The 17,672-nt window shown below is 35.5% G+C and overlaps 1 protein-coding gene across 1 annotated transcript in view; it reads right to left on the bottom strand.

Annotated features, from left to right (window-relative positions):
• Positions 1 to 4,337: 4,337 nt before the first annotated feature.
• The window catches only part of LOC123666557, a 109,241-nt gene continuing 95,906 nt past the window's right edge, over positions 4,338 to 17,672 (bottom strand). The window contains exons 7-14 of the mRNA XM_045600668.1: positions 15,645 to 16,059; positions 15,037 to 15,167; positions 14,513 to 14,721; positions 10,882 to 11,010; positions 8,895 to 9,098; positions 7,251 to 7,451; positions 6,083 to 6,157; positions 4,338 to 4,877 (exon numbers count right to left, since the gene is read on the bottom strand). Coding sequence (XP_045456624.1) covers positions 4,471 to 4,877; positions 6,083 to 6,157; positions 7,251 to 7,451; positions 8,895 to 9,098; positions 10,882 to 11,010; positions 14,513 to 14,721; positions 15,037 to 15,167; positions 15,645 to 16,059 — 1,771 coding nt within the window. The 3' untranslated portion in view covers positions 4,338 to 4,470. The remainder of the gene's footprint in view (positions 4,878 to 6,082; positions 6,158 to 7,250; positions 7,452 to 8,894; positions 9,099 to 10,881; positions 11,011 to 14,512; positions 14,722 to 15,036; positions 15,168 to 15,644; positions 16,060 to 17,672) is intronic.

Consider the following 17,672-nt stretch of genomic DNA (forward strand, 5'->3'; position numbering starts at 1 on the left):
TGTATGATTAATGATTATAAAATAGAAAAAGATAAATCATTAATTGCTTGAATATAAAGTAAATTAATATTGACTTCCGAGTGATGGTAATAAAAAAGCAAAAACGGAACTAAAAAAAACTTTTTTTACTTTAAAATGAAATCTATTGCAATACTTTACATATATTCGCTCAGTTTTCTGTTTATTCAGTATAAGATGCGATAATAAATACTATACGAGTATATTGAAGTTTTGTTATGATGTTAAATAAATATTAATTTCTAATATGACCAAGTCCGTTCATAAAAAAATGTTTTTCATACTTTTCGACATTCCACATTTCTCCTAATCAATAAAATTTAATAATTAATTTAATAATATGTTACTTGTTAATTCTTTTGATTATATAAGAAATAATAAGTAATTTTATTATTTTTCAGTGTAATGTGTAAATTTCTTTGACTTTTACTACAAATAATATTAAGCTTACATTTTTGAAAATATTATTGTAACAAAAATGATAATGCTAGAAATATATAAATGAATTTGTACATATTTTTGTTAGTAATCACAGTAATTTTTAATTTCATGTAACTTTTAAGAGGTCAATAATTTTTTTTTAAATTTTATTTACATAAATGAAGTACAGTAAATTTTAGATTTTTATTAAATTTTTTTTTTAGAAGCAGCAACGTTGTACCAACTTTTTTTAAATGTCTTTTTTTTTTAATAAGTTTTAGGCGTTTTTAAGTAATACTCATCGGTTGATTATATTATTTATAGTTTGCGAGTAATATTTAGTAAGGCTGTACAGGGTAAAGGTGTGGCACACTACCCTATATGATTTATTACAATTGATTGATACTTTACTCGTTTGTAATTATTATAATATTGAGACCAAAATAAACAATGAACTAGTGTAAACCGGATTAAAAAAAAATTGTTTTCGGGACCATCGCTTTAAATTTTATATATATTTGAATATGTTACGAATTATTGAAGAATAATTTTTTATCCTTTAGCGATTTGAAGCATGTTCACAATTGTAAAATGAAGGTGAAATTGTAAACTTCTAAGTCCCATAAGGTTGCGTGTACATTGTAATGAGCTTGAGGTAGTATTATTTCATTTATGTTTAACGTGTCGCCTGCCATAAATTAACGCCGATACAAATCGATGTAGTGTTTAAAATGTTGAATGTGATTTTTAAATAAGTGTCTAATAGTGAGTCAGGGAATGTTTTCTCTATATTAATGTGTACGATTCGATTATAGATACGAAATAAAGTCATGAATAAACTGTTTGTTTTTGTTTTAATTCCCTTTCTATGTTAAGATGACGAGATAGTGCAGCGGTCACTGGCTATTGCGCTAGCGGTGATTGGTATCTTCGTAAGTATCCCCCGCCCATAGCATGTTAGCACACTTTTAACTTAAAGGGTTATCAAAAGATGAGAATCGTGAGAAACTGTTAGCTTTCAAATACACAGGTTGAAGACGTGCGGCAGCGTCTTCAGCTCGACAAAGCTAGCCCTGCGGTCACTAACTCGCCTGCATAGCGGGGTGACTATGGGCAAAACACACGTTCGCGCCATAATGTTTGGCGGGAACTTGGGGAGGCCTATGTCTAGCAGTGGACTGCGATAGGCTGAAGTGATGAGAATCATGTGACTGTAGTAGCTCGAAAACACGCAACAAAATCAAGGACGTTCAGTAGCATACAAAGATCTATGTAGTCTAAAGCCCCTTTTATTATGATCGGAGATTGAATCCTTGTGCCTGTGCGTTAGCAAGTTTCTGTCAGACTGTTAGTTGCGGTTCCTGTTTCTGCGTCAACGCATCGTCATTATAACTGATATACAAAGTTACAGGGCGTTATGTTTATAATATATGTTTTCTTCAGTAAGTGTTAAAAATAAAACACAGTGAACTTTTTTTATATTTTATTTAGGTGTCGATTTCGATTTAACAAGTCGAGAACAAAACGCTATAAGTCCGTAGCAAAGCTAACTTATATCTGCTATGGGTCGCTAATGCTCGGGGTCACAGAATTATCATGAACGGTAGATATTTTTGTGCGCGGAAAAAACGTATCAAGTATGAATCCATATGACATGAAAAATTTACGAGAACATAGAGATTAAACAATTCAATTCAATCTTGAATGAGCGAATGTGTCTTATTTTAAATTATACAATAAATTAAAAAGCACACATTATATTTATAATAATTAGTTATAATTAAACATGCGAATATTTTAAAATAGATAAAATTAAGTTTAGTCAATTGATAACTTATTACATTAAATACAGACATTGCTTAAAAAATAGTAAGTATTTTAATAGTTACGTGGATACATCATACAAATGTCATACACATTAATCCAATTTGAAGACATGTATGGATCATACACATCGTAATTTTATGCCTTAATCATACGGAACGCAGTTTCAGATTTACTCAAATAAATACACAACTATCATATTTTATTAATAAGCTAACATTGTAATCACACTAAATCAACTCCAATAATATACCCTGTTCTACGGAACTCCATAGAAATTGTTATATTTTCAACTGAATTATACTCTCGATAAATTATGAATCACGTAACATATAGAAAATATTTATTTTAATTCGTTTACCAATATTGGAAATGAATGAATTAGAAATCTGATCGACCGAAGCATTTTTCCCTGACGCGTCTGATCAGCGCCTCGTCGGGGGTTAGTTTCCAGTCGAGACTCCTCATGTCGATTTCCTCGAGGTCCTGCGACTGCGATTCAAATAAATCTCTCGAGTGATGTCTCGGCTTCTCTATTTTATGTCTTTTCTGTGGTTCCTCACGTACTTCAGTTTTGGGAACGTTACTAAAGCGAGGGCGCGGCCACGAGTTCTCCCTCTCTCCTTCTCTCACGAGAATATTCGGCGGCGAGAAGTAAGAGAAGAACGGACTCGATGGTCGCGTCTTGTGTTTCTGTTTGTCCTCGTTGTTCGATATATCGAGGAAAGAGAACGTGTAGTCCGCGTCGATGACTTGTTCCCTGACATAAGACGTCACGTGACGTCGATTAACATTTCGCGGTTCGACGCCTAAAATCCGACGACTCTCCAATTCCTTAATTTTCGATTGTGTTTTCTTCACGTTTATCAAGAAATCGTAGTACCTCTCGATATTGTCGGCACACTTGTAGCAGATTGACGTCAAGTAATCTGACTGCTCGATAGAGAGTTTTAAGCAAGCCAATACTTTGTCTAACATATTCGTCTTCTGACAGTAATTACTAAATAAAGAAATTTTGAACTCTGTCGTCGATAGACACAGGCGACAGCACTGACGGGATATTTCCATTTTCTGAGTTTCTTTAAACTTTATGTCAACTTTTAGGATTCCCGCCAAAACCTAGTTTTTTTCTGTACAGATAAAGCTGAACATTTCAAAAAATATCCTCATTTATTTAATCTACACTTATAAAAAGTGATACATTAAATAATTAATTTCATTAATAAAACGTGTAAGATATGCAAAAAATACTACTTTGGACGGCTGACTACGTTTACTTTTGCAAGTTAGTATACTTTGCTTTTTAATTTTAGTGTTAACCGTCTAGATAAAATAAATAACGTAACATTATTAGCACGAAAATAAAATTTTAAATCAGCTTATTGCATTATATGAAAAAAAAAAAAATGTATTTTATTTGTAATGTAATTTCAAATGAAATTATACCTATTAAATCCTTTATATTGAAATACCGGTAGGTACTGGAAGTTCACGTGGTTAAGTTTCACTATGATGGACGGAGAGACAGACGGTATACGAAGCGAAATTTGATAGGGAGACGCCACAAAACACGTAAAACATTTATGCATATCAATGACAATATAGTGGTCCAGCTACACTTGTAGGTTTTTACTCGCTTACACACGTAAGTAACTTGCGCAATTCTACGCACAATGTTATATTGCGCGAGTACACTTGAGCGCAGCTGGCATGGAATCCAATGGTCATTGAAATGTCGCAACTTAATTATAATTTTTAAGAATATTATAGTAAAATAAAAAGAGACTACGTCCTTACACGTAATGGATTAAACATTTATCGTTTTAATATTTATTTTTATAGTTAGTGTAATTTCTGAAAGGAACCGGTACGAGATTGTAATCTTTATTTTAATTACACTGTATTAGTAACCAATCGAATTACATAGTTTTACTCCGATCATCACTACTATCACAAGCCATCACACCTTTGAGACTGATAGTAATTTGTTAATAAATTATTAAATAAATATGTGTATCGTTACACTCGTCGTTTAAAGCGAAGCTATTTTTAAATAACGCGGCACCATCCTACTTTTTTTTTTCGTAATTCGCTGTAAATTGTCACAGCATGCGCTATGAGATTCAATCCAGTTAGAATAGAATTTTTTTAATACTTTTAGGAACTTGTAACTGTCACAATTTACATGCAAATGATTTATCGAAATGACTAAACGTCGTCCTCTTTCTTGCCCCAGAATTTGTCGAATCTCGTGCGGGCTCTGTCGAGAACTTCCGCTGCGGTCAGACCTCCCGTGTTAGGGGTCTCATTGACCACGGTCGTGTCCACTACACCGGGGGCCACCTGAGTCGCTTCAGTCGACTTCTTAATGACTTCTTTCTCTTTGATATCTTTGATTGTGTCCTTGACTGGTGTTTCAGGAGTTAGCTGGTTACTGTTGAGGCCATTAACTCCGTTGATGTTGTTCATGTCGAGGGCTTTGGTCTCGTCGATGGGAGTGAGGCTTACGGGCGTGGTGGGCGTCTTGTCGGTGCGCTTGCTCAGGCTAGTCGGCGATTCGCTCTTTTTAAGAGAGCGTATTGGTGACATTTGCTGGTGATGTATTGGAGCGATTTCTGGAAAAGGGTCGTTAGGTATATTCTAGTGCGTTGTTATATTTCCACCTTGGAAGATTCAGTTTTATAATGAAAATCGGATCTTCCAATATACAATAAAAGCACATTTACTAACAATTATTTAATAATTATTTTGATTGTGTTTATATACTTTTTTAGACACTAACATTGTGAAGCTAATATATTTCCTCTACAGGGACGCTATAGTTGTTTATATATTTAATTATAAAAATCTAATTAATAACATTTATCAAATCGTATATGGCCTCGACATTGTCTGGTGCTTAAAACTATTAAGTACATACATTTCACAATATTATACCAATATGTTAACGTAAAACTGTTGTTTCCAATTAACAAAAGATTACGTAAATAATCATTAAATATAAATTCTAATTAAAATTTCACTTGTACATGCTACCTTAAGTAGATATCTCCACCAACACTTATACGTACTTTTCCACGCAGTTTTTTGTTAAGAATCAGTCGAATTCAGTGAACTTCAATGCTGGTAAAAATATCTATGAAAACCTTTCATAAATTTCATGCTTCCCATAAGTATATATAGTTTAAGGAAGGAGGGGGGATACCAAACCTCTATTTATAGAAACTAGCTAAACCATAGGAGATTTCAAGAGAAATCATGCAACATTAACCACATACAACCAATGGTATGAGCCCTAGAAGGATTTATGTATTTTGAAATCAAAAGGTAACCTAAAAGCCGTCGCCAGGTAATGTTGCTAGCAAGAAAAAATAGAAGAATTGCCACACTTCTATATCATACACCTTATCCAGCATGGCAACTCTCGACGATAGAAAGAGATGGCAGCATGCAAAAGTGAACGAAATATGAGATGGAGAAACAAGGGAAAAATTGGGTGCCATACGGTGACAGTGTACGCAAACATCGAAACAGACACACACAACAAGTGAATACATACGTGTTCGACGTCTCAGCGGAGTACGGTCAAAATAAATAAAAGCATCTCAATTATTGGAATAACACAATTTAATCATGAACTATTAATAGATATAATATAAAACAGATTATATATTTTCTTGTGTCGGTAGTGTGTCGTGCTTATGTGGCAGTGACCTCTATGGGGACTTTGAGTCGCGTCGGGTAGAGTTCACTGTCGCATGTCTGTCACACTCATTAAAACGTGTATGGCCGATGATCTAGGCGATGGTGTTCGTCGTACCTGCCGGCTTCGCGGCGGGCTCGTCGGCCACTGAGGCGCTCTTAAAGTCAGAGCTAGGGCGCTTAATGCTCTCATCTGAAATATGGTGAGTGATTTGTATGGTAGATGGCGTGAAACCCGTGATACTACGCTGGGTTCTCCGTCCGCGCGATTGCCAACTTGACAGTTGTCATTTGACTAAATAATCTGTTTTTTGGTTTGTCATGCTGATTCAAAACTCTCAGTTTATTTTTTTAGTTTGTCACACGAACGGAGAACGTTATCTACAAATGTTAGTGATACATTTTCACAAACACAAAATGTACATGAAAAAACAAAATGGATGAATAATTTTAATGAGTGTTTCATTTGATAAATCAATGTAAATATTTCAATTTATTTGTACATGATTTTATTGTGTTTGTATAGTGTCAGTGTTGCAAGCTTCTACGCTTTACTGTGGGTTGCTATTCACACATTATAACAATGGTTGAATGGTAGAAATTATGTATGTCTAGCTAATTGTGTGACATGACTGTGTGATAGCTTCCTTTCCGATTGAAAATTTAATCACTAACATAGAAAAAAGATAATTGCAAATTGTATTTATTTACTATGATATTAGTGTTTAAATTTTATTAATTATACCTAAATTAAGTAACAATTATTTTTAATTATTACATTCCTATAGATATCACGAATACTGCCTATCTACGAAAAGAGTATCTTGTCCATTTTTTTGGTTCAAATTCCGTTTCGTTAAATGAGGTAGAAATTCTATTTGTCAGTCAGTCACACTTTATACTTTATGAGCTAAATTTTAACTAATGGAACTACTTAATCATTGTTAAATGAATCCTTTTTATTACAACACACCTAGCCGGGGCAAAAGTATAAAAATATTTTCTTCTATAAAATAGATTGGTAATTGCTTTAAAGAAATCCGTGCATTTTGTATATTGCAACACCACCACCAAGAAATTTATGAAAAAGATACTCTTTGAAGCGATCGAATCTAAAGTAATCACAATTTCCGAACGTACCGTCTACTATAAAAGACTTCACAATATGATGCGTCCAAATTAAAAAAAAAAAAAAAAAATTATGACAATTCGAAATAACCTAACCGTCTTAACCTAACTCAGTTTAATGATATTTGCCGCCAATCTGTTCAAAAGACTGCACTCACCGCTTTTCACGTTCTGAGTGACGGTGAATGTCTTGCCAGTGTCAAGGGGCACGGTCCAATTGACCGGGTCGGGGGAGCGCATGTTCATCTGCTCGGGGGACTTCACCCGAGTCGGCTCGGGGGGAGATTTGACGATCGGGGAGTCGTCAAAGAAGTGGTCCTTAGCGACGGAGGCGCTGCGATGAGCGGGAATGTCGTCATCTGTAATTTGAATTTGAAGTGTCATTTGATTGTCTTAATATGTAGGACGGATCGTTTGCAAAATATTAGACCTGACAGATAACTTGATTTAGTGATGGCCGTATGTGTTTATCCACAAGTTTAAATGTACGGCAACGTCAATAAATTGTTATCAATAACATGACATTCACATAAAATTTAATTCGAGGATAAGCAGCTTAGTCATCGTTTGTTGCTGCAGCATTTTTTCTTATACCTCATCATTTGTTATCTAATCCAACTTGTATAGTTACTATAAAACACTAGGAGTAAATAATTTTGTCATTAGGAATATTTTTAAAATACTAAACATAAATACTATTTGACGTAAAGTCCTAATGTCTATTTCTACACATATACACAACACCAACAAACCTAACACACACACTCACTCATGATTTTAAGCCAATCTCATAAATTATGTATTTATATTTTAGGTGTTAACATATACAATACAAATTTGTCCTTTTTGACCTTTGGTACGGGAAGCGTTATGAAATAGGCTTTCTTAAAAATAGTCGCAGTTTGTCAAATAAATACTCTTTAGACAAAATGAGACTTTCGAAAATTAATAATACAAAAGAAAACATGCAAAATAAGAAAGATCGTTATTCTTAAAATAGGAAACAAAATCCACATAACACACTAAAATACCTAACACGCTATTGATATATAAATTTACAAAAAAAAAAAATGTTTTTTACATCACTTAGTGGCAAACCAAAGTACGTTCCTTCTTATGGTAAGCAGTTATTGTAGCCTATAGCTTCATGTAATATCAGGAGCATGGCAAGAGTGTTACCGACTCTATTTCCGCTGTCAACACAGCGCATCCCCAAATGATCTTGCTATTTTAGTAAGGTACACAGCAGTATTAGAGAGCAATATTATTTGCCTGAAGTCTTCTGTTCGTTTGAGGTACGTTCCCAGTTAGTCTGCTGTAGATTTTGAACAAGATTTTCTTACTGAGCCCCTCTTCAATACCATTTTAATTGCATTTTAGGTTACCTACTTGATTTATAGTACATTATTGACTTATCATTCATGAACTATATTTATTACAACTGAACTACCCTATATTATAGTTTCACATATATTGACGTGTCGGTGCAATTTTGGTGTTAAAATCGGACAAGACGAACATACAATTCCTGTGAGGTGTCGAAGCCATTCTCACTGGTGGTGCCAATGCGTAACGTGACGGAGCGTTGCGTAGACGCACTGACAATCAAATCATTTAAAATAAACTTAACAAAAAAACTAAAAGCCAATCATAAGCTTCGAAAACATATACAAAAAATGTTCAACTACGTAGGCTGAATTTGGTAACGTTTTGAAACAAAAGCATCACAAAGAATTAAAGAAGCCGATTTCTTTCTAAAACACAGAGCGTCGACGCAACTGTCACCTATCTTTAGTACGCACCCAATTTTATGCCCACTTTTGTAACGCTGCGGCTGCGTCTGCCCCTGCCTGCTGTCCCCGTTGCCCCTAGAGCCCCAATGGTCTCATTTGCCTCAACTGCCCCATTCATCATCCCAGCCCCCGTTTTGGTAGGCGCGGAAGGCGACCGGCCACCTCGTGACGTCGACCTAACTCTAACACTACTGCCCCTACTTAACGGCAAACCTACAGAACAAATTCCACGCTAAATTTCTTAGCTATTGAGAATTGGCTCCAAAATAAATTCCCAATGTTACGTGAAGGCAGAAATTTTTCTGAAAGGATTTTTTGTAGAGCCAATGTCTCGATAAATTGGATAGGGGTTCAAGCATCAAGCAGGATGAGAATAGTTAAGATAGCATTATGTAGCTAATTTTACAGTAGTTAACATTATTAAAACGATCTTAGACAAAGTTAAGAGTAAAAATGGTAGAATGGAATAAGAATTTAGTTCAGGCATTACTGATATTCGTTTAAACAATGTTATAACACAAGCTATTTATAGATATTAGAAGACATTTATAGCATCAGATTAGCACATGTTTTATATACTTAGTCTGTCTTTTTCACATTTTGTCGTCTACCAAATAATATACACAAACATCATAAAAATGTCATAAATGGTAGTGATTCCGTAAAAAAATACCATCAATCGGCAAACTTTATTTAGTACTTTAAAGTACCAAAAGGTTTTGCAGTACAGGTTTTTGAATTAAAATGTCTCATAGTTGCTTCACACTCGCAGACTTTTGGACTTTTACAAAAACGAAAATAGGAGTAATGTATTATTACTACTTAAAATCTTTTTGCTATTATTGCCCTAACAAAAAAAAGAAAGAAAAAACTATATAATGGAAAATTTCATAATGAAATTAAAGAGCTATTCTAAGTAGAAGAAGATTTTCTATTCTAAAGACAAGAATCTATGTAACATAGACTATTAAATTATCTTTAGATAACCTAAATCTAGGCACATTCATCTCAAATGTAAAAAAAAACTATTTAACCGATGATAACCTCAGGATAAAGTGTGTAGTGGAAATGGTATCAAATGTCTAACGTTATGTTACTATTTTTCGTTAAGAACTTCGGGTATTTCTCGAAATTTTATTATCACTTTCAGTCTACATCTTGGGTTGATTTTCATTTATAGCAAACCCATTTTTATATAAATTATTGCCAATTGAAGGTTTGTTGTCTAGTACTAGGCAAAAGGCAAGTTTTATATCATAATACTCACACTAATTTGGTAAACATTATGCCAAACCAAAAGCAGTTTCTTGGTTGCGTAGCTCTCTATTAGGCCATTTCCACTACAGCTTATTGTCGACATTTATCAGAACTCGGAACTCCGCGTGGTTAAAAGTGTTGATTTATAAGTACAAAGTTAAGCCATCAATAATATTACTAATTTAGATACGACTCAAGAGGCTTGTAGTCAGAATTGTGTTTTCTTAATTTTGAAAACAACATCTCGAAATCAAAAACAACTTTATTCAAATATGCTTCAAAGGTACCCTCGGATCGTCATTTTAAAAATTCAAATTTTACAGCAATTATTATTTTTTTTTAAGTTAAGATACCAATGATTCACAATGTAGATTCTGCAGAGAAGAATTGGCAAGAAACTCCGCAATAGAGTTTTGAAAATAGTATATAAACTGTGTTTTAGTACAAAATTAGTAATATCTTGCATGAAATACAGCGTTTGTATTAAAATGGCTCTGGCATTAAAATATATTTGAAACGCTATTTCGAGCCAAGAATTCTGATAATTAAGGCGTTTAGCGAAAACGTGGGCCAATCCACAATAATTTGAACATGGATTTAATCTCATGCTTTTTTTGATCTAATCTTACTTACGTCAATTTGATCAATTATTTTTAGATACAAGTATTTTACGAGATTGGGTCACTTCCTCCCTTACGCCTCTGTCTACCCGAGTACACCCAGGGAACGAAGCACTGACCAGTAGGCTTGGCGGGGCGCGGGTGGTCGTGCACGTCGCCGTTGGGCAGGTGGCGCACGGCGGCGGGCGCGGGGTCGGCGGAGCGCGGCCGGCGGCGCGGCGAGCGGAACGACCCCTCGGACTTCGCCCCTGTAACGTAGGCAACATCTATTGGATTTCTTGATAGATTCTTGTAGTCGAATATCAAATACTTTATATATTTTTTACAAAGGTCGTAAACAAGCATACGGTCAATTAATGGTAAGCGGATAACGCAGCTTAAAGACTTGAGCAACACCAGGAGCAATGCTAACGCGTTTTCTGCCCTATTTCGGCTCCTCCCCAGGAGGTTTGACTACCTTACTCACCACAGAAACAACACTATTTTCCCCGGTCGGGAATTTTCGACATTTTAAATAACTTCTATTTAAGTAGGCTTCATAATCACATTTGAATCAGTCAGTCAGTCAGCTCAGCCTATTGCAGTCCACTGCTGGATATAGGCCCCCCCAAGTTCGCGCCAAACATCCCGGTTTTCCGCAATCCTAGTCCAGCCTACACCGGCAATCTGACGTAGATCGTCAGTCCAACGGGCCGGATAATCATTTTTGAATCGTCCATTAAAATTATAGATAGAAATAATGCAATTCATTAATAAGAGTATTTATGCAGCGCAATTTTGGTAGAATGAATTCAGATAGTTTACTGTTAGACGCACGTGAACTGAACCGGTCCATAATTTATAGCGAAACGGATATCGACAAAAAAATAGAAATATTTAATAGCCTACTAGCTAATTTATATGACAAACATGCCCCAGTAAGACCTGTTAAAATTAAGCATCTTCCTGCACCTTGGATGACCAACGAGTTATAGTTGTTGATAGCCAAAAAGCACAGGGCTAGGGCAAAGTATAGGAAGTCCAATTCTGATGAGCATCGTGAGAGATACGTAAAAATACGCAATCGCTGTAATACGATGTGTAGGGATGCGCAAAGACGTCATATTCATAAATCGGTTGAGAACGGCAACCCAGCAAAAGTGTGGAAGTTTCTTAAATCACTTGGAGTTGGTAAGCAAACAAGTAATTATTACTCAGATATTTCTACAGACGAACTAAACCGACATTTTGCTTCACCTGATTCAGACTTTGACGCCAATACAAAGGCTTGCACACTACATCATCTTTCCCAGCTACCAGCTCCTAATCATCCTCCGTTCTTTTTTAGTCAAATTACTGAATGTGATGTTAAGAAGAACATATTATCCATATCGTCTGATGCCGTTGGTTGCGATAACGTTAGTCGTAAGATGCTGGTACCTATCCTTGATGTAATTCTCCCTGTTCTCACGCATATCTTTAATAGTTCTATATTGATTCTGGCATTTTTTCCATTACTTGGAAGGATGCTTACGTTATTCCTTTACCTAAAAAATCTAATCCTTCTACTGTTACTGACTTTCGACCAATCTCTATCCTTCCTTTTCTTTCCAAAGTCTTCGAATGCGTAGTCCACTTTCAACTTACTTTGTATATGACGAAAAATAATCTTCTAAATCCACTTCAATCAGGGTTTAGAACAGGACACAGCACGACTACTGCTCTTGTCAAAGTCACCGAGGACATCAGATATGGCATGGATAACAAGAAGCTTACTGTTCTGACTTTATTAGACTTTAGTAATGCTTTTAATACGGTAGATCATGACGTACTTCTTAGTACCATGTGTTCATTTAACATATCTCCATCAGTAATTGACTGGTTTCGTAGTTATCTACAGAGGCGCCGACAGAGAGTAAAGATGGCAACAGATCTTTCCTCTTGGTCTAATTTGCCTGTCGGTGTGCCTCAAGGTGGTGTCTTATCACCTCTTCTATTTGCCATTTTCATTAACAACATCACGAATAGCATTTCTTCTCTCTACCATTTGTATGCAGATGATTTGCAGATCTATGCTCAGTCTGACCTCGAAAACTTGCCTGGGGCTATTACTATAATTAATAAAGATCTTGCTGCTGTAGCTGAATGGAGTCGCTGTTATGGTCTTAAATTAAATCCAGTGAAATCGCAAGTTATAGTATTGGGTAGTCGGGCTTTTATTTCGGGGATTGACTGGGCTTCTTTACCTCCGGTGCTCATCAATAACACTTCCATACCATATAGTAAGTGCGTTAAAAATCTTGGCGTTTACATGGACGAGAATATGAACTGGACAACGCAGATTAAAGAAGTGAGTAGAAAAATGTTTTCAACTTGGCATTCGTTAAGACGCTTACAATAAATGCTACCGACTTCTACTAAAATTGCACTTGCGGAATCTCTTTTCTTGTCTTATCTCGACTATGCCGATGCGTGCTATCCTGACCTTACTGAGCAACAACTGACAAAACTTGAGAGGCTCCAAAATTTAGCTATTAGATTCGTATTTTCTTTGCGAAAATACGATCACATATCCGATTTTCGTAAAAAGCTCAAGTGGTTGCCAATCCGCTTTCGCCGGAATACTAGAATGCTGTCGCTGCTTTACTATGTGCTTAAAAGTCCCCGGGCCCCAGAGTATCTAAGAGAAAAGTTTGTAGTGCGTGAATCTGACAAGGCACTGCGCTCGAATGATACAACTACGCTGTATATACCTATCCATCATACTGCTTTCTACAATTGCTCTTTTACAGTGCACTCAATAATTCTGTGGAATGCTTTGCCTAAAAGTATTAGGGAGGCTAAAACTCTAACATCATTTAAGAAGCTACTTAAAGATTTTTACCTAAATTGTTAGTGAAAAGCTGGTCTGTGTTAGTAAGTTTACTCGTAGTTATTCGTAAATGTGCTGTCGATAATTATTCAATTTTATATTTATGATTAACTATTATCTACTTTATAATTAATGTAATAGGTATGTATTTATTTGTGTATTTAACTGTTTATATATTTATAATATATACTATTTATTTATATATTATATATAATGTAATGGGTATGTATTTATTTGTGTATTTAATTCTTTATATGTTTATAATATATACTATCTATTTATATATGTATGTATATATGTGTGTATATGTATATATGTATATATATATATATATATATATGTATATATTATTGTACTATTAGATTGTAGGATCTACTTTGTTTTTAATTTTCTGTTTTGCCTTTTGATAACCCTACTCTTTTTATTTTAAAATCTCTTCTACCCCAAGGTTGTCTGGAAGAAATCGCTTACCTAGCGATAAGACCGCCTTTGTGCATAATATTGTTTTGCAAATTTTATTTTTTAAAGATGTATGTTATGTTAGCTTGTAATATGCACAATAAAGTATATTTCTTCTTCTTCTTCTTCTTAATGCTATTGTTATATCAATATTTTTGTGGTATATTACCTAACACATAATATACGAATAAGTATAAAAGTTGCCAAAATCGACAAAAGCTACCGAATTTTACTACATTAATTAATAATAATTAAATCAGTACAGTCTCGTGTTAAGAAACGCTTTAATTTTATCTTTTCTGAACCAAAATAATATAAACTAATTTTAATGTCGACGATAATGATTATTAATGTAAATTCAATCATTGTTTTCGTTGGAAGTTTTTTTTTTATAAGAATTGAATGTAATATTTACTGTTTATTTTTATTTAGTCACTCACCGTCTTGGACAGCTCCTTCATCGAAGCTGTGGCCTTGCAGCTTCTTCCTCTGCTTCTGGGGCGAAGTCTTATGAGGAGATCGCTCCAAAGCCTTCGTTTCTTGCAACTTGGCATGGATGGACTGGTGAGGTGCCGAGCGGAAAGATCTAAATTTCTTCGGAGAATGGTTTCTGGATTCCTTTCCATCCTTCTCATCACGTGGCAGGGCCCTGAAATTATTAATTTGATAAAATCTCGTGATACATTTTATTATTATTAAATTCGCTCAGCTTCTTTACCAATAGCTAGTCCTGGCTAAAATGATTCTAAACTACGCACAGCATCAATGGCTTTATTATCTGCTAACTAAGCCATTCTTTGCTAGCACCAGCCCCATCGCTGAATAAACTTAATGTCAGTGTAAGCAAACTTATCCCGCTCAAAGGACCTTAAAAGTGAATTATCACTAAACTGTAGATATCACAAGGGTCCTTAGTGCTGGATGGTGTCCCTGGTTTAAATAATAGTACGAGTGCATCACTTACTTGTGATTGGTGGAAGCGAGTGATAGGGCTGACAGCGAGGACCGCCGGGACACTTGGTACCAGAGCTCGATTTGCTTATTGTAAAGCTGAGTGATGTGTTCAGGAGCTAGCTCAGTTCCCCAGCCGCGGTACTGTCGAATTAATGGCAATTTTGAATATGAAGCATGATCGTGATATACCACTTCTCAACTTGTCTCTTGTGAATCGGTGATGTTTTGATAAGTGGTATAAAAAGCAAATTTGCCAATATATGAATGATGTTTGGGGATGTAGACGTGATTTGGGGGGATTTGAATATAATTTAATTGCATGAAAGGAATTAGTTGTTTATTTATGCAGTTTAGTTATTATTTGGTCGTTTCAGGTTGTTAGAGATATTGCTTACTTATTTTTTTTTTTAATTGGTAACAGAAGTGTAGAATCGTAGGATCATTTCCTATAGCCGTTCTGCTTGGTTGTCCAAATTTGTATTCTTCAACGTTTATCAATGATGACCTTCGTGATGAGGCGCAAATTGGCCCTCTTTTTTAAGTATGCTAATAATATAATAATGATAACGAAATAGGACGATATGTGTGTATAAACTAATATCGTAGTGGGGCGCAGACCTTGTATTCGCCGGCGCGCTTGCGCAGATCCAGCACCTCTCGGTACCACGAGTCGCCCTGCGCGAGGCCGAGCGGCTGCAGGCCGGCCGCCCGCAGCGTGCTGGCCGTGTCTTCCCCGGCGCCTGGCCCCGGCCCCGCCCCCTCTACCCCCGCACTCGCCCCCACACTCGCTTGTGACACCCCCGCCCCCGACCCTGCCCCGTCCGTCTCCCCCACCAACCTCTCGCTCGCCTCCTCAATCGACTTCCCTTTCCCCCTGCATTTCGTAAATTTCCCTTTAGACGCCTCGTACACGTATTGAGAGAACGGTCTAAATTTCTTTTTGTACTCGCTTTTGTAACGTTTCCTATTATCTTTGGAACGATCCTCCCCGTTGTATATGAGGGCCGATAGCGCGCTACGGAACGTCGATTTTCTGCAAAATTCCATTTCAAGTCAGACGTTGGACGTTACGATGGTATGCGGCAAAATAAGAGCTCGCGCCGAGCCAGGTTAGTAAGATTCATGCTCAAATAATTGTTAAGCTCGCAATGGTGGTTAGGATGTTAGTCCTGGAAGAGTCTAGAAGGAACCGCCGACGCGGGCGAGGCCGGCTGTCGATAGACTTGGTGTCGGAAGTGTTTGGTGATACAACGAAATACAATCTAACAAAAATTTGAATTAACGTTCACATCGACAAAAGTGCAGGACACATCGATATTAAAAAAGAATCTATTAGATGACATTCCGAACTAATACAATATAGTATTGTCTAATACTACTCGGCCTAGGAACCGCCACCGTGACGAAATTTAGATGGAAGCAAATACCAAAAACGAAATTTAGACTTGTTCTGCTTTACCCAGTTAGTATGAGAACGGAAATAGAAAGGGCAGAACAGCCACGCAGGAAACTTTTACTTCGGCATTGTTTATATATTTCCCATAATCATTACAATATAACAAAAAGATCTCAAAACCAAAAAGTACCTAATAAGTAGAGATGAAACTAATTATTTATTAATAAAAATTTTGAAGGTTTTCTAATTATCAAGATTTTAAAAATCAAGTTAATCATAAAAAAAATGTTATAAAAATGTATTGTAGTTTTAGGTTTATTGCTAAAGTGACCTCGACCTTGGTCGCACGTTCTATCACAAATGAAAATGCCTCCGAGGCCATTGTGATGAAAAGACTACACCCAGTCAGTTTGAGAAGCCAGAATTATGACGCTAAGTCATTTGCTTCATAAATACTTCTAAATTGTTTTTAGAAATTAATTTTAAAATGTACAAAATTTTAAAGCTAAATTGTTTCTGAAAGACCCAAATTTATTTGTCATTTTATAAAAAGTAATCGTAAAATTTTTAATTACTGTAAGTATAATCATTTTCTTGTTATAAACTGTAATTGGTTTGGTCTAGAAACTTTTTAAATTAAAATTTATATAACACTAGGAGTTGTCCGCGGGTTCGCTCGTGTAGAATTTGATCATTATTCGTGTGATAGAACTATCAGACTGCTCGCAGAGTTCACTCTCGGTCACGCTTCATGGAACAGTCGTATTAAAAACAGTCTTGGCTAAGGTCTTTTAAAGACATTTTTAGGTCATTTTAGTAATATCAAATTTCAAGCTTGTAACACAAAAAAAAATGAAGGACTTTCATACAAACTTTTGAGAGCCTTTAAACCCCTTTAATCCGGCCTATCAAAAAATCCGCTTAGCGGGACGTCTAAGTAGACGATTAGTGACTATAAACTACTTCCCTGCCAAATTCAATCTTTATGCATCCAGACGTTTTTGAGATTTCGATGAGTTAATGACTCAACGATTATATATATAATATTTTCAAAGTAAAAGTTTCCTTCGTGAATAGATAAATACACAAAATCTAGACACATTTAAAAAGCAGTTAGCAGTGACGTAATTATTTTCTGTAAAAAAAAAAATTCTTCACCTGAAAAGTTTTCGTTATGTTATCTTTTAAAGTGTTATTTTTATTAATTTATTTTAGTATGCGTGAGTATGTCCGGAATCTCACGGATTTTT

This window comes from Melitaea cinxia, chromosome 26, assembly GCF_905220565.1.
Source record: "Melitaea cinxia chromosome 26, ilMelCinx1.1, whole genome shotgun sequence".
Classification (NCBI taxonomy): domain Eukaryota; kingdom Metazoa; phylum Arthropoda; class Insecta; order Lepidoptera; family Nymphalidae; genus Melitaea; species Melitaea cinxia.